Raw genomic sequence first — 24,608 nt, forward strand, 5'->3', positions numbered from 1 at the left:
AAATAAAGTGACAAAAACGTTGAACCTTTTGTCTCTCTTGCGTCAGATATGATTCATTTTTGTGTTGAAAATACCACATTATTATATGTACATATTCTTTTGCCTTTCCAATTACATTAACTGAAGAATAAATCAGATATTACGTACAGACATCATTTTTAGTTTTGTAGTTCTTTGGCCATTACTTTGTACTTTTACTTACTTTGTATTTTTACTTGTATAATAGTATTTAAAGTGACTCTTACTTGAGTACACATTTGAAGCATTACCAGGCCCTAACGTGACGAATAGCTGTCACGTGACCTCGCTGTGATTCATTTCCGCCGGCCCCTAAAGGCCCCTGAAGGCCCCTGAAGGCCCCTGAAGGCCCCGGTGACGCGCTCTCGGTGGCCCCGCCTCCTTTTGGCGCAGTGAAAAGCGGGACACGCGGCGGGAGCGCGTCAGTTTAACGCACGCGACGGGACCGAGAGACGCACCGGCTTCAGCTTCAGCCGCGACCGTGAGGTAAAGTTTATTCACTGTTAAAGCGCTTTTATTTCAGTTTAAACCGGATTAAAGTGTGAAACGTGTGAGGAAAAGCTGTTTAAAGTGACGTCACTTATGAGCGTGTGTTTGGCCCATTGTCTGAGTTTAAACTCTCTTATTATGTCTTTTATTCTGCTTTTCACGTGATTAAAAAGAAGGATCAGCATCGGACACGTTTATATTTGAGACATAAACACGGAGTTTGTCTTATAGTTCTGAAAGTTTAATCTAAAGTTTAATCATTCTTAAACTGTTCAGAAAATGTCACACTTTTGTCTTGTTTGTGTGATTATGATTATGATTATGATTATGATTATTATGATTATTATTATTATTATTATTATTATTATTATTATTATTATGATTATTATTATTATTATTATTATCAGTTTTAATACTTCTTTAAATTAGTGTAATTTTGATATTTCTTTTACTTTTGATTGGTGATTTTTGATACTTTTGATATACATTTAATCACTGGTGCGGGTTCCGGGGCCGGTCTGGTCCAGGTTTAGTTCGGGGCCGGTCTGGTCCAGGTTTAGTTCGGGGCCGGTCTGGTCCAGGTTTAGTTCGGGGCCGGTCTGGTCCAGGTTTAGTTCGGGGCCGGTCTGGTCCAGGTTTAGTTCGGGGCCGGTCTGGTCCAGGTTTAGTTCGGGGCCGGTCTGGTCCAGGTTTAGTTCGGGGCCGGTCTGGATGAATATGACTTGAATTAATAAAAGTAAAAATTTAGGAGATAAAAGTACTTATAAACAGTAAATGACCCAATAGTTGTATAAATAAAGTCACACACTTGGACACACACTCTTGGACACACACTCTTGGACACACACTCTTGGACACACACACTTGGACACACACTCTTGGACACACACTCTTGGACACACACTCTTGGACACACACACTCTTGGACACACACACTCTTGGACACACACTCTTGGACACACACTCTTGGACACACACACTCTTGGACACACACACTCTTGGACACACACACTCTTGGACACACACACTTGAACACACACACTCTTGGACACACACTCTTAGACACACACACTTGGACACACACTCTTGGACACACACACTTGGACACACACACACTTGGACACACACACACTTGGACACACACTCTTGGACACACACTCTTGGACACACACACTTGGACACACACACACTTGGACACACACACACTTGGACACACACTCTTGGACACACACACGTGGACACACACACACTTGGACACACACACTTGGACACACACACACTTGGACACACTCTTGGACACACACACTTGGACACACACACACTTGGACACACACTCTTGGACACACACTCTTGGACACACACTCTTGGACACACACTCTTGGACACACACTCTTGGACACACACTCTGACACACACTCTTGGAAAAACACTCTTGGACACACACTCTTGGACACACACTCTTGGACACACACCACACACTTGCACTCTTGGACACACACTCTTGGACACACACTCTTGGACACACACTCTTGGACACACACTCTGACACACACTCTTGGACACACACTCTTGGACACACACTCTTGGACACACACTCTTGGACACACACTTGCACTCTTGGACACACACACTCTTGGACACACACTCTTGGACACACACTCTTGGACACACACTCTTGGACACGCACTCTTGGACACGCACTCTTGGACACGCACTCTTGGACACACACACACTCTTGGACACGCACTCTTGGACACGCACTCTTGGACACGCACCACACTCTTGGACACACACTCTTGGACACACACACTCTTGGACACACACACTTGGACACACACTCTTGGACACACACTCTTGGACACACACTCTTGGACACACACTCTTGGACACACACTCTTGGACACACACACTTGGACACACACTCTTGGACACACACTCTTGGACACACACTCTTGGACACACACACTCTTGGACACACACTCTTGGACACACACACTCTTGGACACACACACTCTTGGACACACACACTCTTGGACACACACTCTTGGACACACACACTTGAACACACACACTCTTGGACACACACTCTTAGACACACACACTTGGACACACACTCTTGGACACACACACTTGGACACACACACACTTGGACACACACACACTTGGACACACACTCTTGGACACACACTCTTGGACACACACACTTGGACACACACACACTTGGACACACACACACTTGGACACACACTCTTGGACACACACTCTTGGACACACACCACACACTTGCACTCTTGGACACACACTCTTGGACACACACTCTTGGACACACACTCTTGGACACACACTCTTTGACACACACTCTTGGACACACACTCTTGGACACACACTCTTGGACAGACACTCTTGGACACACACCACACACTTGCACTCTTGGACACACACACTCTTGGACACACACTCTTGGACACACACTCTTGGACACACACTCTTGGACACACACTCTTGGACACACACTCTTGGACACGCACTCTTGGACACACACTCTTGGACACACACCACACACTTGCACTCTTGGACACACACTCTTGGACACACACTCTTGGACACACACTCTTGGACACACACACTTGGACACACACACACTTGGACACACACACACTTGGACACACACTCTTGGACACACACTCTTGGACACACACTCTTGGACACACACTCTTGGACACACACCACACACTTGCACTCTTGGACACACACTCTTGGACACACACTCTTGGACACACACTCTTGGACACACACTCTTGGACACACACTCTGACACACACTCTTGGACACACACTCTTGGACACACACTCTTGGACACACACTCTTGGACACACACCACACACTTGCACTCTTGGACACACACACTCTTGGACACACACTCTTGGACACACACTCTTGGACACACACTCTTGGACACACACTCTTGGACACACATCACACACTTGCACTCTTGGACACACACTCTTGGACACACACTCTTCGACACACACTCTGACACACACTCTTGGACACACACTCTTGGACACACACTCTCGGACACACACTCTTGGACACACACTCTTGGACACACACCACACACTTGCACTCTTGGACACACACTCTTGGACACACACTCTTGGACACACACTCTTGGACACACACTCTTGGACACGCACTCTTGGACACGCACTCTTGGACACGCACTCTTGGACACGCACACACTCTTGGACACGCACTCTTGGACACGCACTCTTGGACACGCACTCTTGGACACACACTCTTGGACACACACTCTTGGACACACACTCTTGGACACACACACTTGGACACACACTCTTGGACACACACTCTTGGACACACACACTCTTGGACACACACACTCTTGGACACACACACTCTTGGACACACACACTCTTGGACACACACTCTTGGACACACACACTCTTGGACACACACTCTTGGACACACACTCTTGGACACACACTCTTGGACACACACCACACACTTGCACTCTTGGACACACACACTCTTGGACACACACTCTTGGACACACACTCTTGGACACACACTCTTGGACACGCACTCTTGGACACGCACTCTTGGACACACACACACTCTTGGACACGCACTCTTGGACACGCACTCTTGGACACGCACCACACTCTTGGACACACACTCTTGGACACACACACTCTTGGACACACACACTTGGACACACACTCTTGGACACACACTCTTGGACACACACTCTTGGACACACACTCTTGGACACACACTCTTGGACACACACACTTGGACACACACTCTTGGACACACACTCTTGGACACACACTCTTGGACACACACACTCTTGGACACACACACTCTTGGACACACACTCTTGGACACACACTCTTGGACACACACACTCTTGGACACACAAACTCTTGGACACACACACTCTTGGACACACACTCTTGGACACACACTCTTGGACACACACTCTTGGACACACACTCTTGGACACACACCACACACTTGCACTCTTGGACACACACTCTTGGACACACACTCTTGGACACACACTCTTGGACACACACCACACACTTGCACTCTTGGACACACACTCTTGGACACACACTCTTGGACACACACTCTTGGACACACACTCTTGGACACACACTCTTGGACACACACTCTTGGACACACACCACACACTTGCACTCTTGGACACACACTCTTGGACACACACTCTTGGACACACACTCTTGGACACACACTCTTCGACACACACTCTGACACACACTCTTGGACACACACTCTTGGACACACACTCTTGGACACACACTCTTGGACACACACTCTTGGACACACACCACACACTTGCACTCTTGGACACACACACTCTTGGACACACACTCTTGGACACACACTCTTGGACACACACTCTTGGACACACACTCTTGGACACACACTCTTGGACACACACCACACACTTGCACTCTTGGACACACACTCTTGGACACACACTCTTGGACACACACTCTTGGACACACTCTTCGACACACACTCTGATACACACTCTTGGACACACACTCTTGGACACACACACTTGGACACACACACACTTGGACACACACACACTTGGACACACACTCTTGGACACACACTCTTGGACACACACTCTTGGACACACACTCTTGGACACACACCACACACTTGCACTCTTGGACACACACTCTTGGACACACACTCTTGGACACACACTCTTCGACACACACTCTGACACACACTCTTGGACACACACTCTTGGACACACACTCTTGGACACACACTCTTGGACACACACTCTTGGACACACACCACACACTTGCACTCTTGGACACACACACTCTTGGACACACACTCTTGGACACACACACTTGGACACACACTCTTGGACACACACTCTTGGACACACACTCTTGGACACACACTCTTGGACACACATCACACACTTGCACTCTTGGACACACACTCTTGGACACACACTCTTCGACACACACTCTGACACACACTCTTGGACACACACTCTTGGACACACACTCTTGGACACACACTCTTGGACACACACCACACACTTGCACTCTTGGACACACACTCTTGGACACACACTCTTGGACACACACTCTTGGACACGCACTCTTGGACACGCACTCTTGGACACGCACTCTTGGACACACACACACTCTTGGACACGCACTCTTGGACACGCACTCTTGGACACGCACTCTTGGACACACACTCTTGGACACACACTCTTGGACACACACTCTTGGACACACACTCTTGGACACACACACTTGGACACACACTCTTGGACACACACTCTTGGACACACACACTCTTGGACACACACACTCTTGGACACACACACTCTTGGACACACACACTCTTGGACACACACTCTTGGACACACACACTCTTGGACACACACTCTTGGACACACACTCTTGGACACACACTCTTGGACACACACCACACACTTGCACTCTTGGACACACACTCTTGGACACACACACTTGGACACACACACTTGGACACACACTCTTGGACACGCACTCTTGGACACGCACTCTTGGACACGCACTCTTGGACACGCACTCTTGGACACACACACACTCTTGGACACGCACTCTTGGACACACACCACACTTTTGGACACACACTCTTGGACACACACTCTTGGACACACACTCTTGGACACACACTCTTGGACACACACACTCTTGGACACACACACTCTTGGACACACACTCTTGGACACACACTCTTGGACACACACACTTGGACACACACTCTTGGACACACACACTTGGACACACACTCTTGGACACACACTCTTGGACACACACACTCTTGGACACACACACTCTTGGACACACACACTCTTGGACACACACTCTTGGACACACACACTCTTGGACACACACACTTGGACACACACTCTTGGACACACACTCTTGGACACACACTCTTGGACACACACTCTTGGACACACACACTCTTGGACACACACACTCTTGGACACACACTCTTGGACACACACACTCTTGGACACACACTCTTGGACACACACACTTGGACACACACTCTTGGACACACACACTTGGACACACACTCTTGGACACACACACTTGGACACACACTCTTGGACACACACTCTTGGACACACACACTTGGACACACACTCTTGGACACACACTCTTGGACACACTCTCAGATAGATGTTTTGTAGTAATACTCCATGTGTTATTCACTTTCTCTCTGACCTGTAACTGTTGCTGTTCTTTGTGGTTCGTTTTCCTTTTGGGCCGTGTTTTTCAAAATTAAACCAGTGTGATCAGACTCGCCTTTCCACAGATCTGAGTCGTCCCGCCTCAGTGGAGATTTAATAACATTAATATTATAATAAGTGACGTTCCAGGCACATAAATGACACCTCTCCACCAGAAAAGTCTCATAGTTCACGCTAAAGCGCCCCCTACAGGAGCGCCCCCTACAGGAGCGCCCCCTACAGGAGCGCCCCCTACAGGAGCGTCCCCTACAGGAGCGCCCCCTACAGGAGCGCCCCCTACAGGAACGCCCCCTACAGGAGCGCCCCCTACAGGAACGCCCCCTCCAGGAGCGCCCCCTGCAGGAGCGCCCCCTCCAGGAGCGCCCCCTGCAGGAGCGCCCCCTGCAGGAGCGCCCCCTGCAGGAGCGCCCCCTGCAGGAGCGCCCCCTACAGGAGCGCCCCCTACAGGAGCGCCCCCTACAGGAGCGTCCCCTGCAGGAGCGCCCCCTGCAGGAGCGCCCCCTGCAGGAGCGCCCCCTGCAGGAGGGTCCCCTACAGGAGCGTCCCCTACAGGAGCGTCCCCTACAGGAGCGCCCCCTACAGGAGCCGCCCCCTACAGGAGCGCCCCCTACAGGAGCGCCCCCTACAGGAGCGCCCCCTACAGGAGCGTCCCCTGCAGGAGCGCCCCCTACAGGAGCGCCCCCTGCAGGAGCGCCCCCTGCAGGAGCGCCCCCTACAGGAGCGCCCCCTACAGGAGCGTCCCCTGCAGGAGCGTCCCCTGCAGGAGCGCCCCCCCCTACAGGGGCGTCCCTACAGGAGCGCCCCACTCGCAGGAGCGCCCCACCCGCAGGAGCGCCCCCTACAGGAGCGCCCCCTAAAGGAGCGCCCCCTACAGGAGCGTCCCTACAGGAGCGCCCCACCCGCAGGAGCGCCCCACCCGCAGGAGCGCCCCACCCGCAGGAGCGCCCCCTACAGGAGCGCCCCCTACAGGAGCGCCCCCTGCAGGAGCGCCCCCTACAGGAGCGTCCCCTACAGGAGGGTCCCCTACAGGAGGGTCCCCTACAGGAGCGTCCCCTACAGGAGCGTCCCTACAGGAGCGTCCCTACAGGAGCGTCCCTACAGGAGCGTCCCCTACAGGAGCGTCCCCTGCAGGAGCGTCCCCTGCAGGAGCGTCCCCTACAGGAGCGTCCCTACAGGGGCGCCCCACCCGCAGGAGCGCCCCCTGCAGGAGCGCCCCCTACAGGAGCGCCCCCTACAGGAGCGCCCCCTACAGGAGCGTCCCCTACAGGAGCGTCCCCTACAGGAGCGTCCCTACAGGGGCGTCCCTACAGGGGCGTCCCTACAGGAGCGCCCCCCCCTACAGGGGCGTCCCTACAGGGGCGTCCCTACAGGAGCGCCCCCCCCTACAGGGGCGTCCCTACAGGAGCGTCCCTACAGGAGCGCGCCCCCCGCAGGAGCGCGCCCCCTTTAGGTTTATATCACTTCCTGTTTGTAATTGATGACATCACACTGGGAAATTACCCAGCAAACACTGGGCCAAAACTCATCTAATGTCAGTTTATTTTATTTGACAAATAAAAATATGAGAGCGACTTTATTTTGTTGAATTAATGTTTAGAGTCAGTTGTTTCTTTGTGTAAATTCTGTATGAATTTGACTGGTGTGACGTCACTTCCTGTATGAGTGTCCCTGGTGTGACGTCACTTCCTGTATGAGTGTCCCTGGTGTGACGTCACTTCCTGTATGAGTGTCCCTGGTGTGATGTCACTTCCTGTATGAGTGTCCCTGGTGTGACGTCACTTCCTGTATGAGTGTCCCTGGTGTGACGTCACTTCCTGTATGAGTGTCCCTGGTGTGACGTCACTTCCTGTATGAGTGTCCCTGGTTTGATGTCACTTCCTGTATGAGTGTCCCTGGTGTGATGTCACTTCCTGTATGAGTGTCCCTGGTTTGATGTCACTTCCTGTATGAGTGTCCCTGGTGTGACGTCACTTCCTGTATGAGTGTCCCTGGTGTGACGTCACTTCCTGTATGAGTGTCCCTGGTGTGACGTCACTTCCTGTATGAGTGTCCCTGGTGTGACGTCACTTCCTGTATGAGTGTCCCTGGTGTGATGTCACTTCCTGTATGAGTGTCCCTGGTGTGACGTCACTTCCTGTATGAGTGTCCCTGGTGTGACGTCACTTCCTGTATGAGTGTCCCTGGTGTGACGTCACTTCCTGTATGAGTGTCCCTGGTGTGACGTCGCCACATGTCGCCGTGACAACCGTTTGAGCTGAAGGAGTCGTTTTGCGAGCGCGGCTCAAAATCATTGTTGACTTTGTTTTTTTTCGCACAGATTTGTTGAAGATGCCAAACTGGGGCGGAGGAAACGAGTGCGCCTCCTGCAGGACGACCGTGTATCGCGCCGAGGAGGTGCAGTGTGACGGGCTCAGCTTCCACAAGTGCTGCTTCCTCTGCAGTGAGTCACACACAAGAACTCCGTCTCACGTGAACACAGACGTCACGGTGTTTGGACGTTTAGTTTGGTCTCTTTGTGGCTGAATGTTTTGGGTTTTCACGGCGGTCACTGCAGGTGGAAAATCAGATACATAAAAATAACACTTAAACAGGTCGTTTCTACATTTTTGTGAGTCGTTTTAGAATGAGCTCGAGCTTTATCAGAACCGTCCTGGCGTCCAGAGGAAACGGTCAGCGCTGGTCAGACTCTGAACCAGACGCACTTCAGTGAGAGACAAATGTCTTTAATCGTCTCAGTTTGACGCCTGCAAACGCTCGAATCCTCAAAGTGTTCTCAAACTGTGGTGCGAGAACCTCCGATGGTGTAGTCCTAGTTTAGTCCTGGTTTAGACCTGGTTTAGACCTGGTTTAGTCCTGGTTTAGACCTGGTTTAGACCTGGTTTAGTCTTGGTTTAGTCCTGGTTTAGTCCTAGTTTAGACCTGGTTTAGTCCTGGTTTAGTCCTGGTTTAGTCCTGGTTTAGACCTGGTTTAGTCCTGGTTTAGACCTGGTTTAGACCTGGTTTAGTCCTGGTTTAGACCTGGTTTAGACCTGGTTTAGTCCTGGTTTAGTCCTGGTTTAGTCCTGGTTTAGTCCTGGTTTTGTCCTGGTTTAGACCTGGTTTAGTCCTGGTTTAGACCTGGTTTAGTCCTGGTTTAGACCTGGTTTAGACCTGGTTTAGTCCTGGTTTAGACCTGGTTTAGTCCTGGTTTAGTCCTGGTTTAGTCCTGGTTTAGTCCTGGTTTAGTCCTGGTTTAGACCTGGTTTAGTCCTGGTTTAGACCTGGTTTAGTCCTGGTTTAGTCCTGGTTTAGACCTGGTTTAGTCCTGGTTTAGTCCTGGTTTAGTCCTGGTTTAGTCCTGGTTTAGACCTGGTTTAGTCCTGGTTTAGTCCTGGTTTAGACCTGGTTTAGACCTGGTTTAGTCCTGGTTTAGTCCTGGTTTAGTCCTGGTTTAGACCTGGTTTAGTCCTGGTTTAGTCCTGGTTTAGTCCTGGTTTAGTCCTGGTTTAGACCTGGTATAGTCCTGGTTTAGACCTGGTTTAGACCTGGTTTAGTCCTGGTTTAGACCTGGTTTAGACCTGGTTTAGACCTGGTTTAGTCCTGGTTTAGTCCTGGTTTAGACCTGGTTTAGTCCTGGTTTAGTCCTGGTTTAGTCCTGGTTTAGTCCTGGTTTAGACCTGGTTTAGTCCTGGTTTAGTCCTGGTTTAGTCCTGGTTTAGTCCTGGTTTAGACCTGGTTTAGTCCTGGTTTAGACCTGGTTTAGTCCTGGTTTAGTCCTGGTTTAGACCTGGTTTAGACCTGGTTTAGTCCTGGTTTAGACCTGGTTTAGACCTGGTTTAGTCCTGGTTTAGACCTGGTTTAGTCCTGGTTTAGTCCTGGTTTAGTCCTGGTTTAGACCTGGTTTAGTCCTGGTTTAGACCTGGTTTAGACCTGGTTTAGTCCTGGTTTAGTCCTGGTTTAGACCTGGTTTAGTCCTGGTTTAGACCTGGTTTAGTCCTGGTTTAGACCTGGTTTAGACCTGGTTTAGTCCTGGTTTAGTCCTGGTTTAGACCTGGTTTAGTCCTGGTTTAGACCTGGTTTAGACCTGGTTTAGTCCTGGTTTAGACCTGGTTTAGACCTGGTTTAGTCCTGGTTTAGACCTGGTTTAGTCCTGGTTTAGTCCTGGTTTAGTCCTGGTTTAGTCCTGGTTTAGACCTGGTTTAGTCCTGGTTTAGTCCTGGTTTAGACCTGGTTTAGTCCTGGTTTAGTCCTGGTTTAGTCCTGGTTTAGACCTGGTTTAGTCCTGGTTTAGTCCTGGTTTAGTCCTGGTTTAGACCTGGTTTAGTCCTGGTTTAGTCCTGGTTTAGACCTGGTTTAGTCCTGGTTTAGTCCTGGTTTAGACCTGGTTTAGACCTGGTTTAGTCCTGGTTTAGTCCTGGTTTAGTCCTGGTTTAGACCTGGTTTAGTCCTGGTTTAGACCTGGTTTAGTCCTGGTTTAGACCTGGTTTAGACCTGGTTTAGACCTGGTTTAGTCCTGGTTTAGTCCTGGTTTAGACCTGGTTTAGACCTGGTTTAGTCCTGGTTTAGTCCTGGTTTAGACCTGGTTTAGTCCTGGTTTAGACCTGGTTTAGACCTGGTTTAGTCCTGGTTTAGTCCTGGTTTAGACCTGGTTTAGTCCTGGTTTAGTCCTGGTTTAGACCTGGTTTAGACCTGGTTTAGACCTGGTTTAGTCCTGGTTTAGACCTGGTTTAGACCTGGTTTAGTCCTGGTTTAGTCCTGGTTTAGACCTGGTTTAGTCCTGGTTTAGACCTGGTTTAGACCTGGTTTAGACCTGGTTTAGTCCTGGTTTAATCCTGGTTTAGACCTGGTTTAGTCCTGGTTTAGTCCTGGTTTAGACCTGGTTTAGTCCTGGTTTAGTCCTGGTTTAGACCTGGTTTAGTCCTGGTTTAGTCCTGGTTTAGACCTGGTTTAGCCCTGAACTTAAGTCGATTGTGTTTTGGAGTCAAACACTGGATTTAATCCGTTTGTAGAACATAAACACGTGTTAAATATCGTCTTTTGTTAAAACGGAACGTTTCATTTGAACCAAACACAGAAAACACATCGCTTTGTCTTCACTTTGTTCTTGTCTTGAGGAAAAAAAAGTCACGGAACTAAAACCAGACACAATCTGACAGATATGGAGGAAAAAAGAGAATATTGAGTAAAACATGATTAAAAGACGGCACAAATAAGAAAAAGAGAAACTTGCAGAGACATAATTTAATATGAATATTCATCACATCATCAGGATAAAACCTTCAATGTGTTTTTCTTTGTCAATCACAGCCTCCTCTGCACCAAATACAACATTAAAGCCATAAACTACAGACAAAACTCTTTCATTGATTGTTTTTGGTGATTTTGCTCTATTAAAATGTCATCTTTCACAACATGCTCCTTAATCCACACATTTATATATTTATGTGTATTTTCCTCCCACAGAGACACAACATTTTGTCGTAAAAAACAGAAAGATTTGTTGATCTGATTCTGAGCCGGATTTATTAACATTTAACGCCCAAAAATTAGGCAAAATTAGATTGGAAAAAATAAATAAAATCATACATTTTCATTATTTCTCAAAGATCATGGTTACTCAAGTAGTAAAAAAGATACCAAAACTCATCTGTAAAATTATTATAAGATATGTCGACAAAATGAAGTACAAATTTTAAGTCTAGCCATTTTTCAGATTTATATGTGCAATTTTGGCATTTTTTACAAACAAAAGGCCTTATTTATATACGATAACATTACATCATAAAAAACCCATAATGCATTTTTTTCTTCCATTTAAATAAATAAACCACACAGCATTAAATGTTCTCAATCTTGACCTACATCCAATCAATTACTGCTATTACGTCCCGTGTCATTCTTCGGCAGGTCCTTCTGAACTCGTTTGTGAGCGATCGCGATACGTTTGACTCTGATGTGGGCGGCGATGTTGCCTGGCAACGGCGGTGCGTGACGACGAATTCACCGTGAAGAGGCTGCGAAAAGCGTTACGTAAGGGAAAAGAAACGACCACAAAAGGGAAAAGAAACGACCACAAAAGGGAAAAGAAACGACCACAAACGACGGCATCGACTCGGAAGACACTCGAGCTCAGGATCACAATGGGCGGTTCAACTTTTTGAAATCTTGAGCAATTTCAATCCATTTTTGAAACTTGTCTTAACTTAACCTTGTCGTAAAATGGGTCAAAGCCGTGCTGCCCGGCGGCAGAGTGGTTAATGTGGAAGCACGTGTGCGGCGTCGTGAGCTCGAATCCCGGCGCTGACGATTTGCTGAGTGTCCGTCTTTCTCACATCCACTTTTCACGCTGAAACTGGACAGAACAGACTTCATATAACGGGTCCGATAAAGCATCATCCTTTTAAAAAGAACCACCATGTTAGCTAGCATGCTAACAGCACGCCTTCTGATTTGTGGAGACTGAAGACACTCGGCGGTCTTATTTGAACAACAAATGTAACTTTATGCCATGAAAACAATCGAATCCTTCCCCTTTAATGTTGATGTTGCTCTGACATTTTAGTTGCGTCACATTTCAAACACAAAATGTTTAAATGTAAATGTTTGTTGTGGCGCAGTGGTTTGCAGGAAAGGCCTGGACAGCACCACGCTGGCCATACACGAGCAGGAAATCTACTGCAAGTCCTGCTACGGCAAGAAGTACGGTCCAAAAGGCTACGGCTACGGTCAGGGCGCCGGGACGCTGAGCATGGACCGGGGCGAGAGGCTGGGCATCAAGCAGCCTGAGTGAGTACGAGCCGCGTCTGTGATTATGGAGCCTCGTTTAGCCGAAAGCAAAATGGATTTGGTTTGGTCCTGGCCTGGTTTAGTCTCGATCTAGTCCAGAATTACGTTCCAGGTCCAAACCAGGTCTGAACCAGGTCTAAACCAGGACTGAACCAGGTCTAAACCAGGACTGAACCAGGACTGAAACAGTTCTTCTTCTGTATTTTGGTTCTGGCTCTGCCTGGGGCCCGGACAGTGCATGTGAAGGTGACTGCAGCCTCTGTGGCCCCTGAATGAGGCTCTTTGTCTCGGGCTCTCGGGCCCCTGGAGTTACATAAGGGCCTCTTTCATAACAATCACCACCTGACAAACATCCAGCCTGTGTGCGAATGTGACGCCGCAGATCTGGACCTTTCACTTCTATACTGGACATTCAGCTCCTGTTTCCAGGTTTAGACCTGGTTTAGACCTGGTTTAGTCCTGGTTTAGTCCTGGTTTAGACCTGGTTTAGTCCTGGTTTAGTCCTGGTTTAGTCCTGGTTTAGACCTGGTTTAGACCTGGTTTAGTCCTGGTTTAGTCCTGGTTTAGTCCTGGTTTATTCCTGGTTTAGACCTGGTTTAGACCTGGTTTAGACCTGGTTTATTCCTGGTTTAGTCCTGGTTTAGTCCTGGTTTAGACCTGGTTTATTCCTGGTTTAGACCTGGTTTAGTCCTGGTTTAGTCCTGGTTTAGTCCTGGTTTAGACCTGGTTTAGTCTTGGTTTAGTCCTGGTTTAGTCCTGGTTTAGACCTGGTTTAGTCCTGGTTTAGTCCTGGTTTAGTCCTGGTTTATTCCTGGTTTAGACCTGGTTTAGTCCTGGTTTAGTCCTGGTTTAGACCTGGTTTAGTCCTGGTTTAGTCCTGGTTTAGACCTGGTTTATTCCTGGTTTAGACCTGGTTTAGTCCTGGTTTAGTCCTGGTTTAGTCCTGGTTTAGTCCTGGTTTAGACCTGGTTTAGTCCTGGTTTAGACCTGGTTTAGACCTGGTTTAGTCCTGGTTTAGTCCTGGTTTAGACCTGGTTTAGACCTGGTTTAGACCTGGTTTAGTCCTGGTTTAGTCCTGGTTTAGTCCTGGTTTAGACCTGGTTTAGACCTGGTTTAGACCTGGTTTAGACCTGGTTTAGTCCTGGTTTAGACCTGGTTTAGTCCTGGTTTAGTCCTGGTTTAGACCTGGTTTAGACCTGGTTTAGTCTTGGTTTAGTCCTGGTTTAGTCCTGGTTTAGACCTGGTTTAGTCCTGGTTTAGTCCTGGTTTAGACCTGGTTTATTCCTGGTTTAGACCTGGTTTAGTCCTGGTTTAGTCCTGGTTTAGTCCTGGTTTAGTCCTGGTTTAGACCTGGTTTAGTCCTGGTTTAGACCTGGTTTAGTCCTGGTTTAGACCTGGTTTAGACCTGGTTTAGACCTGGTTTAGAGCTGGTTTAGTCCTGGTTTAGTCCTGGTTTAGACCTGGTTTAGACCTGGTTTAGACCTGGTTTAGTCCTGGTTTAGTCCTGGTTTAGTCCTGGTTTAGACCTGGTTTAGACCTGGTTTAGTCCTGGTTTAGTCCTGGTTTAGTCCTGGTTTAGACCTGGTTTAGACCTGGTTTAGACCTGGTTTAGTCCTGGTTTAGACCTGGTTTAGACCTGGTTTAGACCTGGTTTAGACCTGGTTTAGTCTTGGTTTTGTTGTCTTTTAGACCTGGGTTTGAGCTTTTATCCGTGTTGTAACATTATTAATTAATGTGTTTGTTGTTGTTGTTTGTGCAAGTGTAATGTGTTTGTGTTGTTGTTGTTGTTGTTGTTGTTGTTGTGCAGGTGTAATCTGTGTGTTGTTGTTGTTTGTGCAAGTGTAATGTGTGTGATGTTGTTGTTTGTGCAAGTGTAATGTGTGTGATGTTGTTGTTGTTGTTGTTGTTGTTGTTCTCTAGGTGTAATGTGTGTGTGTGTTGTTGTTGTTCTCTAGGTGTAATGTGTGTGTTGTTGTTGTTGTTGTTGTTGTTGTTGTTCTCTAGGTGTAATGTGTGTGTGTGTTGTTGTTCTCTAGGTGTAATGTGTGTGTTGTTGTTGTTGTTGTTGTTGTTGTTGTTCTCTAGGTGTAATGTGTGTGTTGTTGTTGTTGTTGTTCTAGGTGTAATGTGTGTGTTGTTGTTGTTTGTGCAGGTGTAATGTGTTTGTGTTGTTGTTGTTGTTGTTGTGCAGGTGTAATCTGTGTGTTGTTGTTGTTTGTGCAAGTGTAATGTGTGTGATGTTGTTGTTGTTGTTATCTAGGTGTAATGTGTGTGTTGTTGTTGTTGTTGTTGTTGTTGTTGTTGTTCTCTAGGTGTAATGTGTGTGTGTGTTGTTGTTGTTCTCTAGGTGTAATGTGTGTGTTGTTGTTGTTGTTGTTGTTGTTGTTGTTGTTCTCTAGGTGTAATGTGTGTGTGTGTTGTTGTTGTTCTCTAGGTGTAATGTGTGTTGTTGTTGTTGTTGTTGTTGTTGTTGTTGTTCTCTAGGTGTAATGTGTGTGTTGTTGTTGTTGTTCTAGGTGTAATGTGTGTGTTGTTGTTGTTTGTGCAGGTGTAATGTGTGTGTTGTTGTTCTGCAAGTGTAATGTGTGTGTGTGTTGTTGTTGTTGTTGTTTGTGCAGGTGTAATGTGTGTGGTGTTGTTGTTCCTAGGTGTAATGTGTGTGTTGTTGTTGTTGTTGTTTGTGCAGGTGTTATGTGTGTGGTGTTGTTGTTTGTTCAGGTGTAGAGTGTTGTTGTTCTGCAAGTTAAATATGTGTGTTTGTTGTTGTTTGTGCTGGTGTAATGTTGTTTGTTGTTGTGCAGGTGTAATGTGTGTGTTTGTTGTTGTTTGTGCAGGTTAATGTTGGTTTGTTGTTGTTTGTGCAGGTTAATGTTGTTTGTTGTTGTTGTGCAGGTGTAATGTTGGTTGTTGTTGTTGTTGTTGTTGTTGTGCAGGGCTCAGGCGCACAGGCCGACCACAAACACAAACACCTCAAGATTTGCACAGAAGTTTGGTGGATCCGAGAAATGTGCTCGATGTGGAGACTCAGTGTACGCAGCAGAGAGGATCATGGGAGCAGGGAAGGTACGCACCAGTCTGAGCGCGTCTGAGCGCGTCTGAGCGCGTCTGAGCGCGTCTGAGCGCGTCTGGATAAAAAAGGTTTCCTCAGGTGGTTTGAGTTTGTCCTCTGAGCACATGTGCACAAGCTGCTCTGGTTCTAAAAGTTCATGTTTGAGGGCGGAGCAAGAACGGGCCTCTGAACACGCCCACAGACTGAGCAGCTGCAGGAGAAGAAGAACCAAACTAACAGACGGACGTGTAGCTAACAGTCGGTCGTGTAGCTAACAGTCGGTCGTGTAACTAACAGTCGGACGTGTAGCTAACAGACGGACGTGTAGCTAACAGTTGGTCGTGTAGCTAACAGACGGTCGTGTAGCTAACAGACGATCGTGTAGCTAACAGTCGGTCGCGTAGCTAACAGACGGCCGCGTAGCTAACAGACGGTTGTGTAGCTAACAGTCGGTCGTGTAGCTAACAGTCGGTCGTGTAGCTAACAGTCGGTTGTGTAGCTAACAGTCGGTCGCGTAGCTAACAGTCGGTCGCGTAGCTAACAGTCAGTCGCGTAGCTAACAGACGGCCGCGTAGCTAACAGACGGTCGCGTAACTAACAGACGGTTGCGTAGCTAACAGTTGGTCGCGTAGCTAACAGACGGCCGCGTAGCTAACAGACGGTCGTGTAGCTAACAGTCGGTCGTGTAGCTAACAGTCGGTCGTGTAGCTAACAGACGGTCGTGTAGCTAACAGACGGTCGTGTAGCTAACAGTCGGTCGTGTAGCTAACAGTCGGTCGTGTAGCTAACAGTCGGTCGCGTAGCTAACAGTCAGTCGCGTAGCTAACAGACGGCCGCGTAGCTAACAGACGGTCGCGTAACTAACAGACGGTCGCGTAGCTAACAGTTGGTCGCGTAGCTAACAGACGGCCGCATAGCTAACAGACGGTCGTGTAGCTAACAGTCGGTCGTGTAGCTAACAGTCGGTCGTGTAGCTAACAGACGGTCGTGTAGCTAACAGACGGTCGTGTAGCTAACAGACGGTCGTGTAGCTAACAGACGGACGTGTAGCTAACAGACGGTTGTGTAGCTAACAGACGGTCGTGTAGCTAACAGACGGACGTGTAGCTAACAGACGGACGTGTAGCTAACAGACGGTTGAGTAGCTAACAGTCGGTCGCGTAGCTAACAGTCGGTCGTGTAGCTAACAGACGGACGTGTAGCTAACAGACGGTCGTGTAGCTAACAGTCGGTCGTGTAGCTAACAGTCGGTCGTGTAGCTAACAGTCGGTCGCGTAGCTAAAGTCAGTCGCGTAGCTAACAGACGGCCGCGTAGCTAACAGACGGTCGCGTAACTAACAGACGGTCGCGTAGCTAACAGTTGGTCGCGTAGCTAACAGACGGCCGCGTAGCTAACAGACGGTCGTGTAGCTAACAGTCGGTCGTGTAGCTAACAGTCGGTCGTGTAGCTAACAGACGGTCGTGTAGCTAACAGACGGTCGTGTAGCTAACAGACGGACGTGTAGCTAACAGACGGACGTGTAGCTAACAGACGGACGTGTAGCTAACAGACGGTTGTGTAGCTAACAGACGGTTGTGTAGCTAACAGACGGTCGTGTAGCTAACAGACGGACGTGTAGCTAACAGACGGACGTGTAGCTAACAGACGGTTGAGTAGCTAACAGTCGGTTGCGTAGCTAACAGTCGGTCGTGTAGCTAACAGTCGGTCGTGTAGCTAACAGACGAGGCTGTGGTTGGAGCAGAGTCAGAGGCTTTTGTTGGAGATGAAAAGATGAAATCTGAACCCAGAGGTTTTGTTTTGCCCTGAAACTCGATCCACGAGAATGTTCTTCAGCAGCTTCAGAGACTCAACCGTTCACACACATTCTATAAACACTAGAAACACTATTAACACTTTATTAACACTTTAACATTATAAACACTACAACAATGATCCATTTAATCATTTTTATTGTCCGTCCTGCTTTAAAGTAAAAGCTTTTCTTACTTTAGTCTTGGTTTGCTTCCAGTTTGGTCCAAGTTCAGGCTTTGTCCAGTTTTAGACCTGATGAAGACTCGGTCCGGAACGATGCTGTTACTTAGATATCTATGTGTTTTTCCCGCGCAGCTCTAACTTAGATATCTGTGTTTTTCCCGCGCAGCTCTAACTTAGATATCTATGTGTTTTTCCCGCGCAGCTCTAACTTAGATATCTGTGTTTTTCCCGCGCAGCTCTAACTTAGATATCTATGTGTTTTTCCCGCGCAGCTCTAACTTAGACATCTGTGTTTTTCCCGCGCAGCTCTAACTTAGATATCTGTGTTTTTCCCGCGCAGCTCTAACTTAGATATCTATGTGTTTTTCCCGCGCAGCTCTAACTTAGACATCTGTGTTTTTCCCGCGCAGCTCTAACTTAGACATCTGTGTTTTTCCCGCGCAGCTCTGTGTTTTTCCCGCGCAGCTCTAACTTAGATATCTATGTGTTTTTCCCGCGCAGCTCTAACTTAGACATCTGTGTTTTTCCCGCGCAGCTCTGTGTTTTTCCCGCGCAGCTCTAACTTAGACATCTGTGTTTTTCCCGCGCAGCTCTAACTTAGACATCTGTGTTTTTCCCGCGCAGCTCTAACTTAGATATCTGTGTTTTTCCCGCGCAGCTCTAACTTAGACATCTGTGTTTTTCCCGCGCAGCCGTGGCATAAAAACTGTTTCCGCTGCGCCAAATGTGGGCGGAGTCTGGAGTCGACCACGCAGACGGAGAAGGACGGCGAGATCTACTGCAAAGGTGAAAGAAGCACGAAGCCTCTGGTTTCAGGGCCGAGACGTTTCAGACCAGGAACCGTCCTAAAATACTTTGTTATGACTCAATCTTCGGGGTTGGACACTGGACACTGCAAACTGGACACTGGACACTGCACACGGGACACTGCACACGAGACACTGGACACTGCACACAGGAAACGGGACACTGCACACAGGACACTGGACACTGGACACTGCACACTGGACACGGGACACTGCACACAGGACACGGGACACTGCACACGGGACACTGCACACGGGACACTGCACACGGGACACTGCACACGGGACACTGCACACGGGACACTGGACACTGCACACAGGACACTGCACACAGGACACTGCACACAGGACACGGGACACTGCACACAGGACACGGGACACTGCACACGGGACACTGGACACTGCACACAGGAAACGGGACACTGCACACGGGACACAGGACACTGCACACTGGACACGGGACACTGCACACTGCACACAGGACACTGCACACAGGACACTGCACACGGGACACTGCACACGGTACACTGGACACTGCACACAGGAAATGGGACACTGCACACAGGACACTGCACACGGGACACTGCACACTGGACACTGCACACTGGACACTGCACACTGCACACAGGACACTGCACACAGGACACAGGACACTGCACGCGGGACACAGGACACTGCACACAGGACACAGGACACTGCACGCAGGACACAGCACACGGGACACTGCACACAGGACACTGCACACAGGACACGGGACACTGCACACGGGACACTGCACACGGGACACAGGACACTGCACACTGGACACTGCACACTGGACACGGGACACTGCACACTGCACACAGGACACTGCACACAGGACACTGCACACGGGACACTGCACACGGTACACTGGACACTGCACACAGGAAATGGGACACTGCACACAGGACACTGCACACGGGACACTGGACACTGGACACTGCACACAGGACACTGCACACAGGACACAGGACACTGCACGCGGGACACAGGACACTGCACACAGGACACAGGACACAGGACACTGCACGCGGGACACAGGACACTGCACACAGGACACAGGACACTGCACGCGGGACACAGGACACTGCACACAGGACACAGGACACTGCACGCAGGACACAGGACACTGCACACAGCACACGGGACACTGCACACAGGAAACGGGACACTGCACACGGGACACAGGACACTGCACACAGGACACTGCACACGGGACACTGCACACGGGACACTGCACACGGGACACTGCACACAGGAAACGGGACACTGCACACTGGACACTGCACACTGGACACGGGACACAGGACACTGCACGCAGGACACAGGACACAGCACACAGGACACTGCACGCGGGACACTGCACACAGGACACTGCACGCGGGACACAGGACACTGCACACAGGAAACGGGACACTGCACACAGGACACTGCACGCGGGACACAGGACACAGCACACAGGACACTGCACGCGGGACACAGGACACAGCACACAGGACACTGCACGCGGGACACTGCACACAGGACACTGCACGCGGGACACAGGACACTGCACACAGGAAACGGGACACTGCACACAGGACACTGCACGCGGGACACAGGACACAGCACACAGGACACTGCACGCGGGACACTGCACACAGGACACTGCACGCGGGACACAGGACACTGCACACAGGAAACGGGACACTGCACACAGGACACTGCACGCGGGACACAGGACACAGCACACAGGACACTGCACGCGGGACACTGCACACAGGACACTGCACGCGGGACACAGGACACTGCACACAGGAAACGGGACACTGCACACAGGACACTGCACGCGGGACACAGGACACAGCACACAGGACACTGCACGCGGGACACTGCACACAGGACATTGCACGCGGGACACAGGACACTGCACACAGGAAACGGGACACTGCACACAGGACACTGCACGCGGGACACAGGACACTGCACACAGGAAACGGGACACTGCACACAGGACACTGCACGCGGGACACAGGACACAGCACACAGGACACTGCACGCGGGACACTGCACACAGGACACTGCACGCGGGACACAGGACACTGCACACAGGAAACGGGACACTGCACACAGGACACTGCACGCGGGACACAGGACACAGCACACAGGACACTGCACGCGGGACACTGCACACAGGACATTGCACGCGGGACACAGGACACTGCACACAGGAAACGGGACACTGCACACAGGACACTGCACGCGGGACACAGGACACTGCACACAGGAAACGGGACACTGCACACAGGACACTGCACGCGGGACACTACTATTTATTTTTAGGTTTTACTGCCTAAATATAACCCACAGTAGTTTTTTTAATTTGATCTACATATGTTATAAAATTACACGTCAGTTTGAAGCTTGTACAATTTTTAAGGCTAGAAAATCATGTTTTTTCAATCCGCTGTAGGAGAAAAGCATTTTGTTTTAGACTCACAAAGTATCAGATATATTTGATTAACCTTTTTTTTAACGCAGGTAAAAAAGAAACAAAAATTGAGATCAAAACCTTTTTTTCCAAGATTTTGACTAAATTTGGTCCAAAACTTTCCCATTTAAAGTGACGTATGACAAGTTTTTACAATTGTATCAGTTTGACTTTATTTGGTGTATTTGTACCTGTAAATAATAGTTTTATACCAATTGAGCAGGTGTATGTGGAGAAAACGTTGAAAAGTCTTTAGAGAATGACAGGAAGTGACATCACACCAGGGACAATCATTCCAGTCAAAGTTTATGCAGAATTTACACAAAGAAACAACTATTTTTGACTCTCTCAACATTAATCCAGCAAAATAAAGTTGCTCTCATATATTTGTATTTGTTAAATTAAAAAAAAAGTGACATTAGATAAGTTTTGACCCAGTGTTTGCTGGGTAATTTCCTCGTGTGATGTCATCAATTACAAACAGGAAGTGAAATTATAAACTTTAAAAATGTGCTATTCCGAAATACCATTTATTTTTAGCAAAATTGTAAACATATAAATCTTAACTGTATTTTAGTTCATGAGTCGTCCGGCCTGTAGGGGGCGCTTCAAGTTCAGATGTCGGGGTTTCACTCGCTCGTCTAAAATGTCCCACGTTCAAACTGTGATTCGTGATGCTAACCGGCTAACGCTAACGCTCCGCCTTCTCTCGCCCACAGCTTGTTACGCCAAGAACTTCGGCCCCAAAGGCTTCGGTTACGGCCAAGGCGCCGGCGCGCTGGTCCACGCCCAGTGACCGCGCCTTCGCTCCACGCGCACACCAACGCTTCACGGTTAAACACGGACTCTCTGATGCTAGGTCTTTATGCTAACTATGCTACATTTCCTCTTCAAACCGCACCCGGAGCCGTCTCGTGAACCCGACCGCTTCAGCGTCGGTTACAATCGCGACAAAGCGTGTGTCCTTTAGCGTAGCATTGCTAATAGCGCTGCTAACACCGCCGCGGGGGGAAACGGTTCATGTCGACGTGGAAGCCATTGTGCCGGATGAAGATGTGACGACGTGGAGAGGAATGAAGCGGCCCAAAAGTGTGTGTGACGCAAGAATGCTAACGCTAGCTCCGCGCTAAATTTGGTGTTTTATTTTACTAATTTATCGAATACATTTTTATCATTTAAGCTCATTTCTGTGTCTTTCATTCACCACAAGCTCCAATAACAAACAAACAAACATCCCATTGTAATGACTCAAATATTTATCAGTTTTACTTCCGTTAAGTTGCATTTTGTTAGTGTAAAATGACAGGAAGTGGAGCTGAATCCCTCTGTGATGTCATCAGTGTGCGACACAGTTTAAACCATGGTTGGACTAAATAAAGGTGTTTTATGTTCTTATTGTGTCAGATCAGAACTGTTGTGTCATTTATGTGGAGTCTGGCTCTTGTTTACAGTCTGGTTGCTACGGTAACAGCTGTGGAATCACCTCTACCTGTGTCATATTCTCACGTCCAACCAGGAAGTACAATTATAATGGGCAAAATGTGTCAAATCTGAAATATAATTGTGTTCACTGCGTTTTAGTCAAATGTGCGTCTGAGCTTTTGTATCGACTTTAGCGCTGAAGTTGTAGTTTAGCGTCGCACTAGCGCCACCTGCTGTTTTTCAAGACTCAATCGTGACTGGACTTTAATTAGCTGTGCATCACTGACATGACAATGAAAAATAATAATCATTTGGACTTAATTTGAAAATGGGCAAATTCTTCACTAAATGGACTTTTATTTTGTGGCTTCATCTAATTTTCTTTTGATGTCTTTCTTTTTTTAATTTGTTCTCTCTTGTTCCGTTTCTTGTTTTTGTTGAAAAGTGAATAAAATAAAGATAAAATACATATTCCAGCCTCGTTTTTAACTCTGAAATGTCCTGCAGTGCCACATGAAACAAATCCACGAGTTACAGGTCAGATCTGTGGAGAGGCGAGCTCAGGCAGAGCAAGAACACGTGTTTTTAAGGAGTTATTGGAGATATTTAAATACACGTGTACGATAAGAGTTTAATGCTGAACTGTGGGACATTCACACAAAGTTACAGAGTGCACCTTTATTTTAATGCTTTTAATGCTCTAACACGTTATAAATACACATTAATGAGTCTTATTAAAGCATGAACAAAGACTTATTAAAGCATGAGCAAAGACGTATTAAAGCATGAACAAAGACTTATTAAAGCATGAACAAAGACTTACTAAAGCATGAGCAAAGACGTATTAAAGCATGAACAAAGACTTATTAAAGCATGAACAAAGACTTACTAAAGCATGAGCAAAGACGTATTAAAGCATGAGCTAAGACTTATTAAAGCATGAGCAAAGACTTATTAAAGCATGAACAAAGACTTACTAAAGCATGAGCAAAGACGTATTAAAGCATGAACAAAGACTTACTAAAGCATGAGCAAAGACGTATTAAAGCATGAACAAAGACTTACTAAAGCATGAGCAAAGACTTATTAAAGCATGAGCAAAGACTTATTAAAGCATGAACAAAGACGTATTAAAGCATGAACAAAGACTTATTAAAGCATGAACAAAGACTTATTAAAGCATGAACAAAGACTTATTAAAGCATGAACAAAGACTTATTAAAGCATGAACAAAGACTTATTAAAGCATGAACAAA

At 48.1% G+C, this 24,608-nt stretch overlaps 1 protein-coding gene and 1 long non-coding RNA gene across 2 annotated transcripts in view; both read left to right on the top strand.

Moving 5' to 3' along the window:
* Positions 1-24,608, top strand: part of LOC140367088 (uncharacterized) — a 195,268-nt gene that overhangs the window by 58,264 nt on the left and 112,396 nt on the right. The window lies entirely within an intron of this gene.
* csrp2 (cysteine and glycine-rich protein 2) lies at positions 484-23,745 on the top strand. The gene is made up of 6 exons (XM_072453281.1): positions 484-504; positions 9,162-9,284; positions 13,441-13,609; positions 16,543-16,672; positions 19,326-19,419; positions 22,650-23,745. The coding sequence occupies exons 2-6, from the start codon at positions 9,173-9,175 to the stop codon at positions 22,724-22,726; spliced, it is 582 nt and encodes a 193-aa protein (XP_072309382.1). The 5' UTR covers positions 484-504; positions 9,162-9,172; the 3' UTR covers positions 22,727-23,745.

The sequence above is a fragment of the Eucyclogobius newberryi genome, unplaced genomic scaffold (assembly GCF_026437365.1).
Source record: "Eucyclogobius newberryi isolate DKJ021-1_F unplaced genomic scaffold, fEucNew1.0.hap1 SCAF_2, whole genome shotgun sequence".
Lineage (NCBI taxonomy): Eukaryota > Metazoa > Chordata > Actinopteri > Gobiiformes > Gobiidae > Eucyclogobius > Eucyclogobius newberryi.

Excerpts from the sequence above, each read along its gene's own strand:
- csrp2 (XM_072453281.1), top strand. The coding sequence starts at position 9,173 with ATGCCAAACTGGGGCGGAGGAAACGAGTGCGCCTCCTGCAGGACGACC. Across the intron at positions 9,285-13,440 it reads CAAGTGCTGCTTCCTCTGCA|TGGTTTGCAGGAAAGGCCTG; the intron begins GTGAGTCACACA and ends GTTGTGGCGCAG. Across the intron at positions 19,420-22,649 it reads CGGCGAGATCTACTGCAAAG|CTTGTTACGCCAAGAACTTC; the intron begins GTGAAAGAAGCA and ends TCTCGCCCACAG.